This window comes from Anolis sagrei, chromosome 6 (genome assembly GCF_037176765.1).
Source record: "Anolis sagrei isolate rAnoSag1 chromosome 6, rAnoSag1.mat, whole genome shotgun sequence".
Taxonomy (NCBI): Eukaryota; Metazoa; Chordata; class Lepidosauria; order Squamata; family Dactyloidae; genus Anolis; species Anolis sagrei.
This window is the reverse complement of record NC_090026.1, coordinates 22,034,373-22,051,870: the sequence shown is the minus strand read 5'-3', so window position 1 is coordinate 22,051,870 and position 17,498 is coordinate 22,034,373. Positions and strand designations below refer to the sequence as shown.

The following is a 17,498-nucleotide window of genomic DNA, read 5'->3' as shown; positions in this document are numbered from 1 at the left end:
TTGACTATAAAGGAAAACTGGGCACTAGAAATAATATCATACGAAAGCTGACTGGCACAACCTAGGGATCATAACCAGAAACAGTGAAGACATCTGCCCTTGCGCTTTGCTACTCTGCTGCTGAATACCGATGCCCAGTGTGGAACGCATCTCACCACACTAAAACAGTGGATGTGGCTCTTAATGAGACATGCCGCGTTATTACAGGATGCCTAAGCCCTACACTACTGAAGAAATTGTACTGTTTAGCTGGTATTGCACCACGTGATACCCGCTGGGAAGTAACAGCCAACAATGAAAGGACCAAGGCAGTGACATCTCTGGCCCATCCCATGTTCAGATATCAGCCAGCATGCCAATGCTTTAAATCAAGAAATAGTTTTCTAAGATCTACAGAGATACTCGCAGGAACACCTCAGCAAGCATGAGCCCAAAAGTGGCAGGCTAAAACCCAGAACCTCAGCCCATGGCTGATACTGAATGAGAGACTCCCTTGGAAGGCACTGCACAGACTGCGCTCTGGAACGATGAGATGCTGAGCTAACCTTAAGAAATAGGGCCACAAAGTGGAGTTCACGACATGCGAGTGTGGAGAAGAGCAAACTACACACCACCTATACAATGCAGCCTGAGCCCTGCCACATGCACAATGGAGGACCTTCATATAGCAACACCAGAGGCACTCCAAGTGGCCAGCTACTGGTCAAAGGACATGTAGTATAATGCGAAGTTTTAAAAACTTTGTGTTTTTAAATCCATGAGAACTGTACCCTCGGTTCGCTTCTGACACAATAAATGAAATAAATTAAAAGTATGAACTAGGTTAAAAAGGGGAAATTTACTTTTTTGTCCTATCATTTTCAGAACTCCCCATCAGGCACACTCACTAGCCATGATGGCTAGTGGATTATGGGGGTTGCAAGCCAAAAGGTAAGATTTCCACCTTTTATCATTTGGTTGCATTCTGTATAATCATGACTAGTGAGTTGAGCCTCAATAAAGATAAAATTAACACCAAAGACATTTTTGTAAAAAATGCAAATGTATGGCAATTAATTTCTTATTAGCACCAAATCTTTTAGTAAATAGAAAAACATCCTTAAGGATGCCTCTTTTAAAGACTGTTTTTAAAACAACCCAACCTGGAGATAAAATTGAGTGTAGCTGGGTTTTGCATGCTCTGATCTGAAGAAATGTCAACATAAATTTTCTCCTGAAATCCTACAATTCTGACCAGATTTTTTAAAAGAAAGACATATTTGCAGAGTTTCATCACTTTAAGGGATTCTACATTTTCAGTTCAAGAAGTGAAGATTCTGCAAGGTAGTTACTGCACACTAAAGAACAAAAGATTGGTTACAGATGGCTATGTTCAAATTTCTGAAATCTCTCAGATGCAGAGTTTTGATTTATTTCCTCCAGTGTTTGAGGTGTTTTAAGAGACGTTGCAGAGGAGGCTGAGAAAAACGGGTTCCTCCTGCCCTCCAGAAAGCAGCAATGGGCCCCAACCTTATCCTGTAATTCGAGTAACACATGCACCCATGTGAAAGGTCATGTTTGTTTTTGGAACAAGTCACATCAAGGTCTTGTGCAAATGGAGACTGCTGTATCCAATTCTCTCTTTCACACACAGTCGTGGGGCTGTCTTTCCCATGTAGACAAATGCCAAAGAGGCCCAGCCTATTCATATTACAAAACCTGTCCATTGAACCTTTTCACACCCACACAACACTCAGCCACAACTCCACAAACCACACACACCCCCCACAAAACCCAAAGATAGTCAAGGTATATCTCCAATCACAGTCTACTTTCCAGATGTTACTCCTACCTCAAAATGCCAGCCTGCCTAATACAAACCAGACTTTTGAAGATTGCATGACTTCAAAAAAGAAAGAAAGAAGCCAGCAACCAATCATCTCAGAATAAAAGATCCTTTTGTCTCCAGAAAGTATGAGCAGGAAAACAACTATTGGGAGGGAAATCCCTTCTTACTTTTGCATAAAGGCCTTAAGTAAAAGGGGTGTTAAAACAAACAGGACAAACAAACCAAGGCATGTGGAAAGTAGAGACTACTGGTAAATCCTCATGACTTTGCTATTAATGCGGGGTTTTCAAACTCTTCATCAAGGACCACAACAAACTAATGATTGCCTTCAAAGGCCTGAGGAATCTATGGACAGAGAATTTGTGAGTACAGAGGACCAACTATATTATTTTACATAGTGGCCTGTGCTCTTGATTTTGTCATCAACTGGAGTCCCCAGATGTTACTGAACAGCACTCAATCACCTTTGATTGTCCACCATACAGACTAAGGAGAATGGGAACTGCAGCCCAACAGCATTTGTGGCTCTGCGATTGGGGAAAGGTTCAAGGACATTTAAACATCAGACATCATCTCCACAAGCTTTGTTTCTAAATTGAAACTCCACTATCCTAAACTGAACAAACTACAGCCTTCCAGATGTCACTGCATCATAACTCCCATCAGCTCTAGTCATGATGTCTAACGATGGGGAATACAGGAGTTGTAGTCCAGCATAAAATGATATGGAGTGCTGGATTTGTCCTGCAAGCCTTGAGTTTGACACATGGGCCTTATGTCAAAGGAATGTTCAGAGAAATGGGACAAACATAGACAGGTGGAAAGTAGAGTTCTGATCCTCAAGGGGTTGCTATTAATAGATCTGCAATGATTTCCCAATCTCAGGGTGCATCTATACTGTAGAATTCATGTAGTTTGAAACCACTATAACTGCTATGACTCAATGGGAGTTTATGTATTTATTTACTCCATTTCTGCCCTGCTCTTCTCACCCAGGAGACTCAGTGTGGCTTCCAAAATTGGCAAAAGCATAACAAATAGACATAATAAAATAACTTCATTAGGAAGGGAATTCCATAGATGAGGGGGCATCACTGAGAAGGCCCTGTCTCTCGTCCCCACTAATGGTGCCTGTGACGGGGGTGGGATCACGAGCAGGACCTCCCCGGCTGATTTTAATCCTCTGCCCACTTCATAGGGAGAAATACGTTTGGACAGGTAAGTTGGGGCAAAGCCAACACTTTGAATTGTGTTCGGTAGCAGACTGGCAGCCTTTGGAGCCGACATAACGCGGGGTTGTGTGTTCCCAGTACATTGTAGCTTTAAATGACTTCTCTACCAAAGAGTGCTGGTGTCTTAACAAATACCAAATCCCAGAAGAAGTTATATATTATTCACTTAGGCTTCTTGTCTTATCTTACAATGGAAAGGGGTTTCACATCTGCAGGACTTTAGTAAGGCTAAGATGCCAGCCCAGTTGACTTGTTTGTGGAAAGTGGAGCAGTTCCCATCTTTCCCTTCATCTCAGTATGAAAAATTACTTAGACAGTACCTATCTTTCTCCCCAGTCTTAGGGTCCTTCTATACTGCCATATAATCCAGATTATCAGAGCAGATAATCCACATATGCCTTGAACTGAATTATCTGAGTCTACACTGCCATATAATACAGTTCAAAGCAGATAATCTGGATTTTATATGACAGTATAGACAGAGCCACAGTGTGCATCAAAATGGGATCTTAAACTTAAGTCTGCTACTCCTTAAAACCGCAAGTAAAAAGAAAACACGTTTTGATCTAAGTCAATCAATTATTTCTCAGTTTTCAAAAAAGAACCTTTGAGTAGATCTCAGGGTAGACCCATTTCACAATCTTGCACTAGTATTCCTGATCTATAATAATTCAAATGCATGTCCTCCTGAATCAAAGAAAATCAACTCTCCTCCCCTTAACCACGATTTCACTTTTGGTTTCAACTGGAAAGTCTGAGGCTTTCTATACCAGCCTCTATGGTACACCAGGTTAACTTGAACTGCCATGACCACATCCTATAGAATCCTAGGATTTGTAATTTGTAAGGTATTTAAAGAGTCACTGTTAACTGCTATAGCAGTTTGATACAATTGTATAGCTGGAAGATTTTAAGCAGCATCAGCACTAGGGTGATGGTGACTGGACAAAGACTGATATGGTATCATGTTGAAGCTACACATCTACTATAACTGATCCTATGGTAGTGTGTGCCTGCCTATAAACAGGCAAGGTAAACAACTCTTTGTCTCCAAAATCCTTTACTAACACTATATAGATTGCATAAAAAGAGAGATATGGATAAAAAACAGATAAACCTGACCCACTAGTTCTCCCCAGGATGTTAAAAAAAGCATTGATCTCGATGTTTGGTGACTAGAATCATGAGAAAAAAATGATGAAATAATTCTTCTCTCGTCTGTAGAAGGTTCAAAATGGTTTTTTTTACCTGACCCTGATTGAATCATTTCCCATGAGCACAATGTACATTTGGTGGCAAGATAAAAGCAGGATACAAATAACAATAACAATAATAAATTTGCTGGAAACTACAAGAGAGTTCTTTTTTGTGATACCAGAACCTATCCCTTTTCTTTCTACATTATTTTTCCCTCTGATACCTTAAAGATTTACTATCCAAGCATATATCTAGTTAGCTGAGGCATACTTCAACAGTGACATTTGAGCACTATGTCATGAAACACAAGGAGTTGTAGTTTTACAAGATCTTTAGCCTTTTCTGCCAAGAACTGCTGGTTCCTGACCAAATTATAAATCTCAACAATCTACAGCATTGAACCATGGCAATGAAAGTAGTGTCAAACTGCATTCATTCTACAGTGTAGATGCAGCCTTAGATGTATTGTTGAAGGCTTTCATGGCCGAAATCACTGGGTTGTTGTGATTTTATATATCTGTGGAATGTCCAAGGTGGGAGAAAAAAACTATTGTCTGTTTGAGGTAAGTCTTAATGTTTCAATTGGCCATCTTGTTTAGCATTTAATGGCCTAACAGTTGCATGGTCTGGCTTCCTACTGCCTGGGGGAATTCTTTGTTGGAAGATGATTAGTTGGCCCTGATTGTTTCTTGTCTGGAATTCCCCTGTTGTTGTTTTGCACCCAATGGTTTTTGCATTATCAGGCTTTTGTATGTGTGTTTTGTAACTACAAATATATTTGCAGATGTAAGGCACTCTGTGTATGTATAGAGTCCTGATCTGGAATGAAGTGAGAGGATCCTTATAAATCTTGGCCCAAAAAATACAGATACCTGTTCAAGACCTCCACAAGACCCCACAAAATGGCTTGTTTTCGTTTGTGGGAGTCTGGCTGATTCCTCATTGATTTAAAAAGTGATTTTCACCTTCAAGGAAGGAGCTTTTCCTTGTTCCTCAATCTCCAAACCCTTCTGTCCAACACAAAGCTGGATTTCAAAGGAGGCATCTCTCTTTTTCTTCCTTCTAACCCTCCTCAACATTTACGCAGAAAGATGTCCCATTGGATTTCATGCATTGATTCCTGACCTGGAAGAGAGTTTGTTGACTCCGAAAAGGGTGGGAATGTTTTTAAAAAGCCTTCCTCTTGGCGACGGATATTACGAGGGAATAAATCAAGCACACACTTCCCTCCCAGTAGTACAATCAAGTTTTCCCAGAACTTAACAAAATGTAATTCGGGTGGGGGGAAATCCATCCACACCCTTCTTCATTGAAAGTTCAGTATCAAAGCAACACCCTTTCATACAATAGCCCTTTAAACTACTGCACAAAAGTAGATCCGCACTGAACTCTGGCTTGGAGAGCAAACTTTATCAGCCTCTGTGCGTTGATTCCCCTCAAACAAAGAAAAACTCACTGACCACAGTCTCAAACCAAAGGTAAAAAGGTGTGGTATCCTCATCTTTTTGTTTCAAGTTTTGATAAAAAAAATTTGTCTATTCGGGCACAAAACATTCACAAACACAGAGCGAAATCTACAAATGCATACAATGGTGTTTTGTATATATTTAGAGAACTTTTGAAAACTCACATAAACTAATAACAATATCAATTATTTTAATTTAATTTACTTAAAATCAGCACATGAGGAAGAAAGTTATGGGGAGGGAATTTTGTAAACTATTTTAGTGTCTGTGGGTTTTTTCAATTTGTTGGATTTAAGCTGCAGTTTTGAAAAATTACTTTTTAAAAAATCTGTATATTTCCTAGAACATAACATACATGAATATAGAGTCTCATCATCTATCCACAAACACTCAAACTAAAAACACTACTTTTTAAAATAAAAAATGAGCAACAGATTTGCAAGAAAATGTTATTGTAAGAAAAAGTATTAAGTTGTAAGAGTTTTCCTTCTGCACAGTTAAAAACCAATAGATTACAGTTAGAAAAACACAAAGGAATCAAAGCTGTCTCTCTCTCCCTCTTCCAACAAAGACATATTGTGCTCTAGATCTTCTTTGATAAGGAATTAATGCAAAAGAGATACAGAAAGGATTGCTTAGAGGTGAAAATGGGGAAAATATACTTACTTTGGTATAACGCTGGTTAAGTGGGAGCCAAAAGTGAGAGGAAAAGTTTCCTTGAAGTTTGCTCTAAAAGAGATTTCAAAAGTAGTGGAGGAAAGAAATACTAAAGAAGGAGGGATTTCAAGCTCTCCACCGCCAGGGTTAATTTTGGTTCATCCCAAAAGTTCCTGCCCACTCTTTGGGACTGGAGTGCGTAAAGGCTTGGTATTTTGGAAAGGTGACAGTTTGGCTCTGGAATCCTTGGAATGAGGCAGAGGAATTGAATTAGCAGCAGGAGTGACTCAGTTTCAGAAGGGAGGAAGGGGAGGGCCTTCCCAACAGGCCACACCAGCACCCTTAGGGCAAGGCTGGCCAGGAAAAGAGGAGGAGGAGATTTTGCAGTGCCGCCCGCCCTCCTTGTCTGCAGATTCTGCACCCATAGATCCCACTATACAAAAACAATGTCCAAAAGGCAAAACTTGATTTTCCAATTTTATATGGGACACTAATTTTGTATGCTGTTGTATATAAAGGAAGAAGCAAACACCACCAACGATTCTCCTCCATCAACTCTGCTGGACTGGCTATGTCACTGAAACATCCAATCATCTCCCAAAGCAGTTACTTCATTCTCAACTCAAGAACGGAAAATGGAATATGGTGGATAACAGCAGCAGCAGCAGCAACAACAACAACAACAACAAAAGCTTAAAGATAGGCTTAGTAAAGGTAAAGGTTTCCCCTTGACATTAAGTCTAGTCGTGTCCAACTCCGGGGGATGGTGATCATCTCCGTTTCTAAGCAGAAGAGCTGGCATTGTCCATAGATGCCTCCAAGGCCATGTGGCCAGCATGACTGCATGGAGCGCCGTTACCTTGATCTACTCACATTTGCATGTTTTCAAAGTGCTAGGTTGTTAGAAGCTGGGGCTAACAGCGGGAGCTCACCCCACTCCCCGGATTTAAACTGATGACCTTTTATTCAGCAAGTTCTGCAGCTCAGCGATTAAACCCGCTGCACCATCGGGATCTTAAGCCTAACCTTAAAAATGTGGTATAAACACCAAGAACTGGGAAGCCCTGGCACTCGAGCATTGAAACTGGAGGTCAACTGTGATCAATGGTGCCATGAATTTTGAAGAGGCAAAAATAAAGAGTGAAATAAAGAAATGTGTGAAGAAGAAGCACATCAAGCAAACCCTTCTATCTGGAAATCTATGTCCTCAATGTGAAAAACCATGTGGATCCAGGATAGATCTTCCCGGTCAATGGCTTCAAACTACAAGAAAGGAGATTCCACCTGAATATTAGGAAGAACTTCCCAGCTGTGAGAGCTGTTCGGCAGGGGAACTCTCTGCTCCGTAGTGTGGTGTAGGCTCCTTCTTTGGAGGCTTTTAAATAGGCTGGATGGCCATCTGTTGGGGGTGCTTTGAATGTGATTTTCCTGCTTCTTGGCAGCGAGTTGGACCAGGTGGCCCATGAAGTCTCTTCCAACTATGGTTCTATGAATTATTGATCAATCTGACAGTATTCCCATCTATTCCACATTGAGATTGCAAATCAAAATATTGTGGGTTGCTGTGGGTTTTTTGGGCTGCATGGCCATGTTCTACTAGCATTCTCGCTTGACATTTCACCTGCATCGGTGGCAAGCATCGTCAGAGGTGTTTTGTAATGCACTTTGCTATTCTGTAATTCTTCACCTGCATTCTGTCAGACAAATTCAAAGAAAGAAAGCACAACTCTGGGAAGGAAGAGAAGTGTGGATATAATTGGTGGCATTCTTTTAACAGAAAACCCTTGAGCTTTTGGTCTTTAGGAAAACGAGATTCCATATTCAGATACCCAAGCTGACTTTGGGGAAATTTGGATAACTAAGGGCCCTTCCACATAGTCATATAACCCATAATATCAAGGCAAATAATCCACAATATCTGCTTTGAACTGAGTTCACACTACCATATAATCCAGTTCAATGTGGATTTTATACAGCTGTGTGGAAGGGGCCAAAGAACTTGGAAAGTGTAATGAAAAAACAGTCTAGTTTAAGTACAGTATTTTCATTCTTTGGCTAGTGAGTTTGCCAAAAAAAGTTCTGTATTACATCATCTCTCTTTTCTTGCATGCATTCATACACATACTTGCCAAGAAAAAAGTAATTCCTGGCATTTTTAATATAATAGTGATAGTTTATGAATCACTCCTTGGTCTCCATCTAATGGTGAAATAAGGGAATTTCATCCTTTTGTCATTGTTCTTAAGGAAGTGAGTGAACTTCCTGAGAGTGAAAAAACATTAGCTCAAATTGTTTAATGTTTACATCCAAGGACAGCTTGAGTTAGAGTGGATTTTGGACTTCCTGCCAGCAGGAAACACTTTCCTTGCTGGTTTTAACTCTGAGGAATTCCTGCATTGTGACTGTTGTTGTGGCCCAGCTGAATACTGAAAATGGTCTCCAATGGTGAAATGCACTAGTCCAGTGTTTCTCAATCTGGGGATCGAGACCATATGGAGGGACGGGGGGGGGGGGGGGGGGGGGTCAGAGGGGTCACTAAAGAACATTGGAAAACACAATATTTTCTGTTGTTCATGAGGGTTCTGTGTGAGAAATGTGGCTCAATTCTATCGTTGGTGGGGTTCAGAGTGCACTTTGATTGTAGGTGAACTATAAATTCCAGCAACAACAACTCCCAAATGTCAAGGTCTATTTTCCCCAAACTCCACCAGTGTTCACATTTGGGCATATTGAGTATTCATGACAAGTTTGGTCCAGATCCGTCATTGTTTGCATCCACAGTGCTCTCTGAGTAGTGAATTACTAGTCCAATACTCAAGGTCAGTGCCCACCAGTATTTTCTGTTGGTCATGGGAGTTCTGTGTGCCAAGTTTGGTTCAATTACATCATTGGGGGAGTTCAGAATGCTCTTTGATAGTAGTTAAACTATAAATCCCAGCAACTGCAACTCCCAAATGACAAAATCAATCCCCCAGTATTCAAATTTGGACCTCTCGGGTATTTGTGCCAAATTTTGTGCAGTGAATGAAAATAATCCTGCATATCAAATATTTACATTGCAATTCATATCAGCAGCAAAATTACAGTTATTAAATAGCAATGAAAATAATGTTATAGTTGGGGTCACCACAACACGAGGAACTGTATTAAGGGGTCATGGCACTAGGAAGGTTGAGAAACACTGGACTACTCAGTCCTGTGTTTAGACGATTGTCACCAGTGGTTTTCTAGAATGCAATGTAAAAGACGTATTTCTAGAATGCACTTGAGATTCTCGTGTGTCTGTGGGCTAGAGAAAAATAGTAAAGAAGACCTCCATAACCATAGAATACATATCTGTGGTTTCACTAGCCTGTGTCCGTGGTTCAAATGGTGTGTCTAGGAATTTTCTAGGTCCTCCAGGTGATTCTATGGTATACTTCTCCCAGAAGTTACTACAGAATTGTGTTGAAGGACCTAGCAAATTCCTAGAGAATATCCTTCTCTAAGTCCACTAGAACTCAATGGTATGCTACTGGTACTGTAAGTGAGATCATTAATGGTGCTTGGTTGCACCTGCGCTTTCATATAATTTTGGTTTGACCAGGAACATATCCCCCATGGATCTAGGGGTCTTAGGCCCCTTCCAGCTATATAAAATCCACATTGAATTGGATTATATGGCAGTGTGACTCAGATAACACAGTTTAAAGCAGATATTGTGGATTATTTGTCTTGATATTCTGTGTTATATGGCAATGTGGAAGGGACCTTACTGCCATGACATAATAATTTCCTTTCAGTCTTTCGGTTTAACTTTTAAAGGTAGATTGATTTTCAAGTCTTCTTTAGTTTGTGGACTAAATACCCAAAGACATCAGCTCTTGTCTGATCTTGGAAGTAAAGCAGGGTGAGTTCTCTTTAGTCTTGGATGGGATACTATCAATGAATTGTGTAGTCTACATTTTTTGATTTTGATTATTCCTTACCTAAGAAACTGCATGAAATTCATGGTGTTGCCATAAGTCAACAGTGACTTGAAGGCACATTGATAGACATACACAAAGTATACATTTTGGTCTCTATCCTGTGTGATTAATATGTAAGTAAAGGTAAAGGTTTCTCCTGACATTAAGTCTAGTTGTGTCCGACTCTGGTGGTGCTTATTTCCATTTCTAAGCCGAAGAGCTGATTTTGTCCATAGACATCTCCAAGGTCATGTGGCCAACATGACCGCATGGAGTGCCGTTACCTTCCCGCCAGAGCGGTACCTATTGATCTACTTATATTTGCATGTTTTCGAACTGCTAGGTTGGCAGAAGCTGGGTCTAACAGCAGGAGCTCAGCCCACTCCCCAATTTGAACTGCCAACCTTTCAGTCAGCAAGTTCAGAAGCTCAGTGGTTTAACCCACTGTGCCACCAGTGGGTTAATGTGTATTTTACAGAAATGCTTTGATTTGTATCTTTTATGGAACTGAATTTTTATGTGTGTTTTTAGAATTTTTAAATAGTATTTGTGTCTTTTTAACTGTGCTGTGACCTGCTTCAAGCCATGGGGAGAGGCAGGTCATAAATAATAATAATAATAATAATAATAATAATAATAATTATTATTATTATTAACCACCCTTCTCCAGTTGGGGCCTTACAGCTGTTGGATTATGAAAGCTATTGTCTTAACATATCTGGAAGACATCATGCTGAAGAAGACTGCAATCTTGGACCCAGTTGTTCTAAGGACAGCTTGTTCCTATGTAAAGTTGCCAACATTTCAGGTTAATGTTTTGAGAAGCCCCAGTAAATACAAAGTCTAAACCATCTGGAGGATTAAAGCTTGAGAACTACTGTTTTGGGTCTGTAATTCAAATCATATTGAGATTCTAATTCTGCTGTTGTTTTCAATTGTTTTATTCATGACTGTGTTTTTTAATTTGTTCCCGTGTTGGCTTAATGATTAAAGAGGGCAGATAAGGCAGGACTAGGCATAGCTGGTGTCTTCCCCCCCCCAAGTCCACCACCTACTGTAGATGCAAATGTGTGGGTTTTCCTGATCCATTTGTAATGCAAAATATTTTGGAGTGGCTTAGTCTGGGAATGGCTTAGTCTGGGAATTACCATTAACATTAGAAGAGACAAAGATTGTGCTCCCAGTAAGGATTAAAAACTGCTGGGGCTGCCTTGTTGCCTTCACAGATCCAGGCCATCCTAGATTTTGTTTCTGTTCACTTTCTGAAGTTGTTTTGTAGATCCATGCACTTTTTGTTCAGCTCCTTACGTTGGTTTATATTAAACCAGTATAAAGCTGGGGGGAGGGGGGAAAGGAACACAATCTGGAACTTTTAGATCAGTCTGGATGTGCCCAAATGCCTTCTTGGCTGTGCTAGGAAATTAAATTCCTGGAATATCTGGGGCTGTAAATCTGTTTTGTGTTGTTTTGGGGGCATGTTGCACCCCACTCTTTCTTTTTTTATGTCAGGTTTTCCACATCAAAGTGGTATAGTTCTGTGTAGACAAATGCATAGTGATGTCTTCAGGTTCTGGAATCGGAATCTAATTTCAAACCATCACCTCGGTAGAAACGGACTGGCCAGTGTTCCAGTGTGGTGGGCATAGGCTGGTAGCCAGGTTGAAGTGTAAGGTTTGCATCTCGACAAGGTGTGAAGAAGGAGCTGAGATGCACTAGAAGCCACTGTGAGTAGAGGGTAGGTAGTATGAAAGCCCAGTTTGGCCAGTTTATGGGCAAGTCTCTTCCATTAATTCAAATCCTGACAATCACGGGGCAAGATTACTAACTGTTTTTTTTTTTTTTTTGGTCGTGTCAGGAGCGACTTGAGAAATTGCAAGTCGCTTCTGGTGTGAGAGAATTGGCCGTCTGCAAGGATGTTGCCCAGGGGACGCCTGGATGAATTGACATTTTTATCATCCTTGTGGGAGGCTTCTCTCATGTCCTTGCATGAGGAGCTGGAGCTGATAGAGGGAGCTCACCCGCCTCTCCCTCTCCCTGGATTCGAACCTGTAACCTGTTGTTCTTCAGTCCTGCCGGCACAGGGGTTTAACCCACTGCGCCACCGGGGGCTCCTACTAATTGGTGTAATGAGGATTATTGGTGTGCCTTCAAATGTTGACTCAAGAATATGAGCAGTGTGATGTGGGCAATAAGAATAGGTCTACCAGGGTTGCCATGAAGCTAACATTGTAATAGTCATCTTTATCCTCTAAAGTATAAACAAAGCATAAAATGTGACCGGAAATTATAGGAGATTCCTATTTTATTTCATTTCTCCATGCCTCCAAAAGCAGCCTTAGCTATTCATAAGACTATGCATTTTAACTCTACATTTTATTAGTATTAGTGTTTTAATCTTGTTATGTGTGTTTTATTATATGTATTTTGCTAGTATTATGTTTTACGTTTAACTATATTGCACCCCACCTCAAGCTGTATCTAACAGCAGGGTAGCAGAATTCGACGTTTTTCTTTCTTATTCTCATAACAGTGCTATGATTTCAATGTGCTTTCAGTGTACAAAAGAACATACGAAAAGTATTACCGGTATTTGGTTGTTAGAAGCCAGTGTTAACTCATGGAATGGGGAAGCAGGGGAATAAGTGGAAAATTAATTGTGTGCTAAACAGCAGAATAAATATTAAGGCAATTTTATTTATCGTATCAGAAGGAAACCAAGGGTACAATTGTAATGTATTTAAAAACAAAAAATTTAAAAACTTAGCATTATATTAAATGTCCTTTGACCAGTAGCTGGCCACTTGGAGTGCCTCTGGTGTTGCTATAAGAAGGTCCTCCATTGTGCATGTGGCAGAGCTAAGACTGCATTGTAATAGGTGGTCTGTGGTTTGCTCTTCTCCTCTCACATGTTGTGGACTCTACTTTGTGGCCCCTTTTCTTAAGGTTGGCTTAGCATTTCGTGGTGCCAGAACGCAGTCTTTTCAGCACCTTCCAAGTTGCCCAGTCTTCTGTGTGCCCAGAGGGGGAGTATCTCATTCTGTACCAGCCATGGCTTGAGGTTCCGGGTTTTAGCCTGCCACTTTTGGACTCTCACTTGCTAAGGTGTTCCTGCAAGTAACTCTGTAGATCTTATAAAGCTATTTCTTGATTTAAGGCAATGATGTGCTGGTTAATATTTGAATAGAGGATGGGCTGGAGATGTCACTTCCTTGGTCCTTTCATTATTGGCTGCTACTTCCCGGCGGATGTCAGGTGGTGCAATACTGGCTAAACAGTATAATTTCTCCAGTGATGTAGGATGTAGACATCCTGTGATAATGTATCATGTCTCATTAAGAGCCACATCCACTGTTTTAGCGTGGTGATATGTGGAACCACAAGGCATGCAATAGAGTAACAAAGCACAAGGGAAGATGTCTTCACTGTATGTGGTTGTGATCCCCAGGTCACAACCACTTGCAGCATTAAGGCAATTATCCGAAAGGAACTAGTCGCCTGTTAAGGGCTGAAAAATGCAGTATAGAAATAAAGCAAATAATAGTTATGTCAAGCAGAGATGACAGGATGTAGGGATGTGTTTTGGGGATATCTGACCAGGAAGAAGGCATGGAAATCTGCCAGCAGAGGTGGTGTTTTCCAGTCTTCCCTTTTCTCTGATGAGATTTCCTCCTGTCTTATGCGCAGGTCTGGCTCAAGTGACCACAGAATGAAGGACTGGGCAAAAATACGAATATTGCTGTTGGTGTGGGGATTATGGTACCTGGCGGCGGTGCAAGAGGGAGCTACTGCACCTGCTGCCTTCTTGTTCCCCAGCGTGGAGAGACTGTTCCAGGACACTAAAAAGTTCGTGGACGAGAAAAATGAGAACAATGAGGAGAGAACGCACCAGAATTTTATGAAGATAATTGAGGACAGCCTGGTAATTTTGTTACATTTTTATCCTGCACACCTGTCAAATATTGGTGTTTGGTTCATCTGGGAAATTGCAATTGGGATAAAAAGAAAATAAACATAGCAAATTGAGATGTGGAGCAAGACAACGGGCAGAGTTAAAGCAAATTTGCAAGCAAGTCATACCAAAATATTGAAAGTTTTTTTGTGTTGCTTGTTTAAACCATGGTAAGTTGGTATTGGAACCTGGAGCTGTGTCATCCAGCTAATCACCTTGAAACAGGAGCTGGCAAACGGAGCTGAAGAGAAATTAGTAATTTAAAATCATATTAATTTGCCCTAGGGACTATTCATGACTGATATGAACTGCCTTCCTATGATTTGCAAACTTGACCTTTATGTGAGAAATGGTTGCCTTTTGTCTGTACTGTAACTGATGGCCAGTATTTTAACTAAGGGCCCTTCCAAACAGCAAATAATCCAGAATAACCCAGATAATCCACAATATCTGCTTTGAATTGGGTTATCTGAGTCCATATTGCCATATAATCGAGTTCAGTGTGGATTTTATACAGCTGTGTGGAAGGGGCCTGAGTGACCTGAGGGCCCTTCCACACAGCCCTATATCCCAGAATATCAAGGCAGAAAATCTGACAATATCTGGTTTGAACTGGGTTATCTGAGTCCACACTGAGATAATGTGGTATTTTCTGCCTTGATATCCTGGGATATCAGACTGTGTGGAAGGGCCCTGAGTTACATGAGTATGCAATAGGAATAGGAAAGCATATCGACTTTCTATTCATCATTGGAATAGATCAATCTTTGTTTTTTATAGGAAGTTTTGGGGAAAGAAAAAATGGATCTTCCTTCAGGTTTCAACAAGCTGAATTTAGACTACCACAGTGAGAAGAAACGTCAGAAGGCAAAGAATGCCACTCTGTATAGCCAGCAGGAAGTCATGAAAGTGAGTTACAATGATGATGAAGATATTCCGAATCAAGATAAGATACTGTGTGCTTGTCTTAATGTTAAGATCTCTTCCCCCTTTCTTTTGCATTTTGACATTGTTGCTGCAGAAAATGACAACTCAATGCCTAGCTTTACCCAATATCTTGAGAAAGTTTCAATCTATAGTGTCCATGCTGGTTGAGGGATTCTGGACGCTGTCATTCAACAAATTAATCTTCCAAGTTGTGTTACTGCACTACTGCAAGAGTGATCCCACCTATAAAGTCACAGTCTTGTTGTTGCTGTTGTTGATATTGAATACTCCCATGGGAAGCTGAATCTACCATGCCCATCCTATCCCATAGCTACAAGGGAATTCTTGTCAGCAACATTTCTGCCCTTCACCTCAAAATGTTGAACCAAGTCTAAAAGTAAACTGCTCTTTTACTTGTTCCACTTTCCAACTTAATTCCCCATGATGTTCTCTCAATATTTGCAGGTGACAGATAATCATACTGTTAATATATTGTACTCAGAAGAAATTATGACCTCCATTAAACAGGTAGACGCTCAAGTTGAAGAGGAAAAGGTCAGTATGAATGCAGGAAGGTGATGTAACTAGTCATTTTTCACATCGAGTTAGGCTGCGTCATTGCATGAATAGCGTGGATGATGTGGATGCTCTATTAGGCTCTGGAGGTTCTTCTGTGATCTGTGCTAAGTTGGCATGCCAACTTTCTGTGTTGATTGCTTTGTATCATCTCAAATGGTAAGGTTAAAAGAAATCTATTTCCTACATGGTGCTTTTCACATGTATTGGGGTATAATGTATTGTCGAAGGCTTTCATGGCCGGAATCACTGGGTTGTTGTAGGTTTTTTCGGGCTGTATGGCCATGGTCTAGAGGCATTCTCTCCTGACGTTTCGCCTGCATCTTTGGCAAGCATCCTCAGAGGCTATTGGGGTATAGCTCCCATTTTCTCCTAATCAGTAAAGGCAATGGCCATGACTTTTTGATCAAAACTCCAGAATCAATCCCTTAATTAGAACTCTCTTGTAAGCTAATAAACAATAATTGAAAGTAACTATACTCTCTAGCTGTCAGTTTCTTACACAGCATTGGATCCAGAGATATTTGTTGTAATTTTCTAATAGTTCCCAACTTGTAGCAGATCCTAAGGTAAATCTATCATGGGAATTTTTAGTGTTGGGAGAATGTGAGTTGCCCACGATCACACTGACTTTTGGATCACATTGTTGTAAAAAAGGCTCATTCTGGGCCTAATATAGCTACTACCACTATCCCAGCAAAATTGTCCCTGTGCCACTCCAAAGGCATTGGGAGACATTTGAAATGTTTGTTGTTGATAAGGCAGCCTCTCAAACCCCAGACAGTTATCCATTCCTATTCCATTATTTTGGTCATTTTTTTAAAAAAAACACACCATAGCTTGTAAGCCCTTTCTCCCCCTGATACACGAGGTTTTTCTTTTTTCAGAGTGAGAAATCTGTTTTCCCCAATTCATAAAATCATAGAGTTGGAAAAAAACCTTGGGGGCCATCCAGTCCAACCTCCTGCCAAGAAGCAGGAAAATCACATTCAAAGCACCCCCAACAGATAGCCATCCAGGCTTTGTTTAAAAGCCGCCAAAGAAGGAGCCTCCACAACACTCCAGGGCAGAGAGTTCCACTGCTGAACAGCTCTCATAGTTAGGAAGTTCTTCCTCATGTTCAGGTGGAATGTGATATACGTGAAATAATTTGTATATCTTTCTTTTGAAAAATTACTGAGATAATATCCTTTTCTCTCCAATTTTATTTTCTCTCTTTTTCTAGGAGAAAATGCCAGAGGTTAGTCAGCAAGAAAGAAGTCTTGAAGCAGATAGACAGGACAATGGGAACAGGTTCCTGAATTTTGGTCTCTCCCAGCCGAGGCCTCGTCTATTTCTGATCTACCACTTCCCTCAGCATCTTAAGAGTGAGCAGCAGGTCCCTGAAGCTAACTGGTTAAAGGAAGAGCCAGTCAGTGATAGGAGGCACAGGCTGCTGGCCATTCGGAATGGGCTTTTAGCTGCCCCCCGACCCATCAAGAAGAAGGCCCTGCTTGTCACCCCGACTCAACCAACCACTCCAAGAAAGCGTCGCTTCTTTTTCTTCTGGAGGAAAATATAATAAGGCACAAGGAAAGGCACCTGTGTGGGTTGTGGTGTCTGCCTCTGTTTCCTCTTTTCATATACAAAGAGTGGGGATAGGTCAGAGTGGGATGGGGGGATTCTGTTCCTCTTGAAATAAAAACTCATCCTCTTTCAGCATAAAACCTTGAAGATGAA

The 17,498-nt window shown here is 40.8% G+C and overlaps 2 protein-coding genes across 7 annotated transcripts in view; one reads left to right on the top strand and one right to left on the bottom strand.

The window, feature by feature from the left end:
* Positions 1–6,691, bottom strand: part of TEAD2 (TEA domain transcription factor 2) — a 27,939-nt gene extending 21,248 nt beyond the window's left edge. For 2 of the 3 annotated variants that reach the window (XM_060780493.2, XM_067469900.1), the window contains exon 1: positions 6,390–6,691. The gene's annotated coding sequence lies outside the window, so the exon portion shown is untranslated. The remainder of the gene's footprint in view (positions 1–6,389) is intronic. The other variant, XM_060780494.2, reaches the window with a different exon arrangement.
* DKKL1 (dickkopf like acrosomal protein 1) lies at positions 6,616–17,498 on the top strand. 4 transcript variants are annotated; one of them, XM_060780497.2, is made up of 5 exons: positions 6,616–7,094; positions 14,012–14,246; positions 15,057–15,185; positions 15,669–15,758; positions 17,005–17,498. In XM_060780497.2, the coding sequence occupies exons 2-5, from the start codon at positions 14,034–14,036 to the stop codon at positions 17,338–17,340; spliced, it is 768 nt and encodes a 255-aa protein (XP_060636480.2). In that variant the 5' UTR covers positions 6,616–7,094; positions 14,012–14,033; the 3' UTR covers positions 17,341–17,498. The 4 variants fall into 4 exon arrangements, with proteins under 4 accessions (XP_060636480.2, XP_060636479.2, XP_067326002.1 ...); XM_060780496.2 differs by lacking the exon at positions 6,616–7,094 and adding an exon at positions 8,934–10,269; XM_060780498.2 differs by lacking the exon at positions 6,616–7,094 and adding an exon at positions 10,915–11,213.